The sequence below is a fragment of the Aplysia californica genome, unplaced genomic scaffold (genome assembly GCF_000002075.1).
Source record: "Aplysia californica isolate F4 #8 unplaced genomic scaffold, AplCal3.0 scaffold00342, whole genome shotgun sequence".
Classification (NCBI taxonomy): Eukaryota; Metazoa; Mollusca; class Gastropoda; order Aplysiida; family Aplysiidae; genus Aplysia; species Aplysia californica.
The window spans coordinates 24788-27000 of record NW_004797612.1 but is presented as its reverse complement, the minus strand read 5'-3'; the positions used below and the strand labels follow the sequence as shown (position 1 = coordinate 27000).

At 45.8% G+C, this 2213-nt stretch overlaps 1 protein-coding gene across 1 annotated transcript in view; it reads left to right on the top strand.

Annotated features, from left to right (window-relative positions):
* LOC101858793 (3-hydroxyisobutyrate dehydrogenase, mitochondrial) overlaps nucleotides 1-1710 on the top strand; it is a gene marked incomplete in the record, with an annotated part of 7640 nt that extends 5930 nt beyond the window's left edge. Inside the window, 2 exon segments of the mRNA XM_013085074.2 lie at nucleotides 561-717; nucleotides 1263-1710. Coding sequence (XP_012940528.2) covers nucleotides 561-717; nucleotides 1263-1421 — 316 coding nt within the window.
* Nucleotides 1711-2213: the final 503 nt, after the last annotated feature.

Sequence of the window (2213 nt, the reverse complement as noted above, 5' to 3'; positions counted from 1 at the left end):
CCCACCAGGGCAGTTCTTTACCGACTGAAGTTGTCTTTGGGCCATTTCCAAATGGGGAATATTAACATCATGTTCTTATGCACAGTAGAATTGTAAAGGGGCTTATTTATTAATGTCATGCTCGTACTGTGCCGGAACAACATAGGGGGAACTGCTGCTTTTTCTTTCCTCATCCTTACTTTCGGCATTTTCCCTCTACTTCTTTTGTATTTTTGTCACTCTCTTGTGACCCGCTTTTTCTGGGGTGCCTTGATAGTCGAAGCAGACTTTGTGCTGTTGAAGCTAGAGAGGTGAGTAGAGTAAGCCTGATTACCCATTTGGACTTCTCTATTAACTTCCGCCCCTTGGCGCGTATATGACCTTGTGCAGTTGCGAGGGTCGTATAATCTTACTAAAACAGACAAACCATCAAAAATCATTGTTGATCTTTCCCACCGCTAAATGACCGTTATTGCGTCAATGTTCTGAAATCTGAACTAAAAAACCCAAAATACTCCCTCAGGAATTACAACTGTTTTTCGCACCCTAAATTCTCGCCACCGTTACGTTCCCTCCCTCAGACTCGGCCTTGACCCCAAGCTCCTGGCGGGAATCCTCAACACCAGCACAGGCCGCTGCTGGTCCAGCGAGCTGTACAACCCGGTGCCTGGCGTGTTGCCAGGAGTCCCCTCCAGCAACGACTATCAGGGTGGCTTCGGAGTTGCTCTCATGACGAAGGTAATGGCAAAACGTTTTTTCTCCAACCGATCTGAGGTTTGTTAATATATAAAACAAAAAAAAAGACCAACAAAAAATCCTCGCTCTTCTGAACAGGTCTTATTCGACTTTGAAAAGGAAAAAAGAAATTCCCTTTGAATAGATATTATTCAACTTTAAGGAAAACTCCCAAACCCCTTTTGAAGAGTGTTCAGCTTTAAACAGCTGGAAAAACCCCTCTAAACATGTCTTAAAACGTCACTCATTTCACTTATTTTTTCTTTTGGGGATGGGTCTCTGACTTATTTTTTTTAATGGAAAAAGTGCATGTGGGTGTGGAATGTGGAGGAGGGGGGGGGGGGGCAGTGGAGAGGAGCAGATGGACATTTCTATTCAGGCTGATATGGCCATTCATCATTTTTCAATAACTGAAAGAGGAAATTCCCCCCCCCCCCTTGCGTCTCTTTCCACCTCCCCCTACCCTCCCAAACCCCCCCACATTTAACACACACACATCTGTCTGTACCATGCTTTCACCGAGCCTGTTCTCTGTGTGTACCCCTCAGGACCTGGGCCTGGCTCAGTCGGCCGCCATCGTGACACAGTCCCCCACGCCGCTGGGCTCTGCCGCCCTCCAGATATACCGCCAGCTCTGTAACCATGGTTACGGCGGCAAGGACTTCTCCTCCACCTTCAAGTTCTTGCAGGAGCAGGAGAAGAACTGAACTGTTGGAGAGCTTGTCTAGACTGCCGCCGCACAACTGTTGGAGAGCTTGTCTAGACGGCCGCACAACTGTTGGAGAGCTTGTCTAGACGGCCGCACAACTGTTGGAGAGCTTGTCTAGACGGTTGCACAACTGTTGGAGAGCTTGTCTAGACGGCTGCACAACTGTTGGAGAGCTTGTCTAGACGGCCGCACAACTGTTGGAGAGCTTGTCTAGACGGCCGCACAACTGTTGGAGAGCTTGTCTAGACGGCCGCACAACTGTTTTGGGCACTTATTCATTTTGTCCAGTTTTTGTGTTTTATGTTGTTATGTTGTCACCATGAAAGCTTTGGGCGTCTTTGCATTAGTTTTAAGTTCAGGGATTAGAATTAGTTGTTTTTGTTATTTTCTTTAGTAAAATGATTATTATTCTCTGAATTTACTCTCTGTTGAACTCTATGTTAGTTGTGACTGTCAGCTGCCTTTTTGTTTGTACATGCAACTTCATGAATTGTGTATAGAACCAGACAGAGGGTCTCTTCAACTTAACTCTTATGAGGGCATTTGATATTTCGGAGGGATTTGGTTGTAGCTGCTTTTTTTTTCCCTCCCAGTACTCACTTATAGACGATGTACTGTGTAATATGGTGGGTGGTTGGCGGGTGCTCTGGTGTAGTTTGTTCCTTCTTTACTATCAAACATCTATCGTCCTCATCTCCCCTTCTTCTTTTTTATGTTTGTTACTCTCTTGTGACACCTCTAATCTTCTGGCGCTCATATGACCTTATGCAGTTGCGAGTGCCGTAAAACT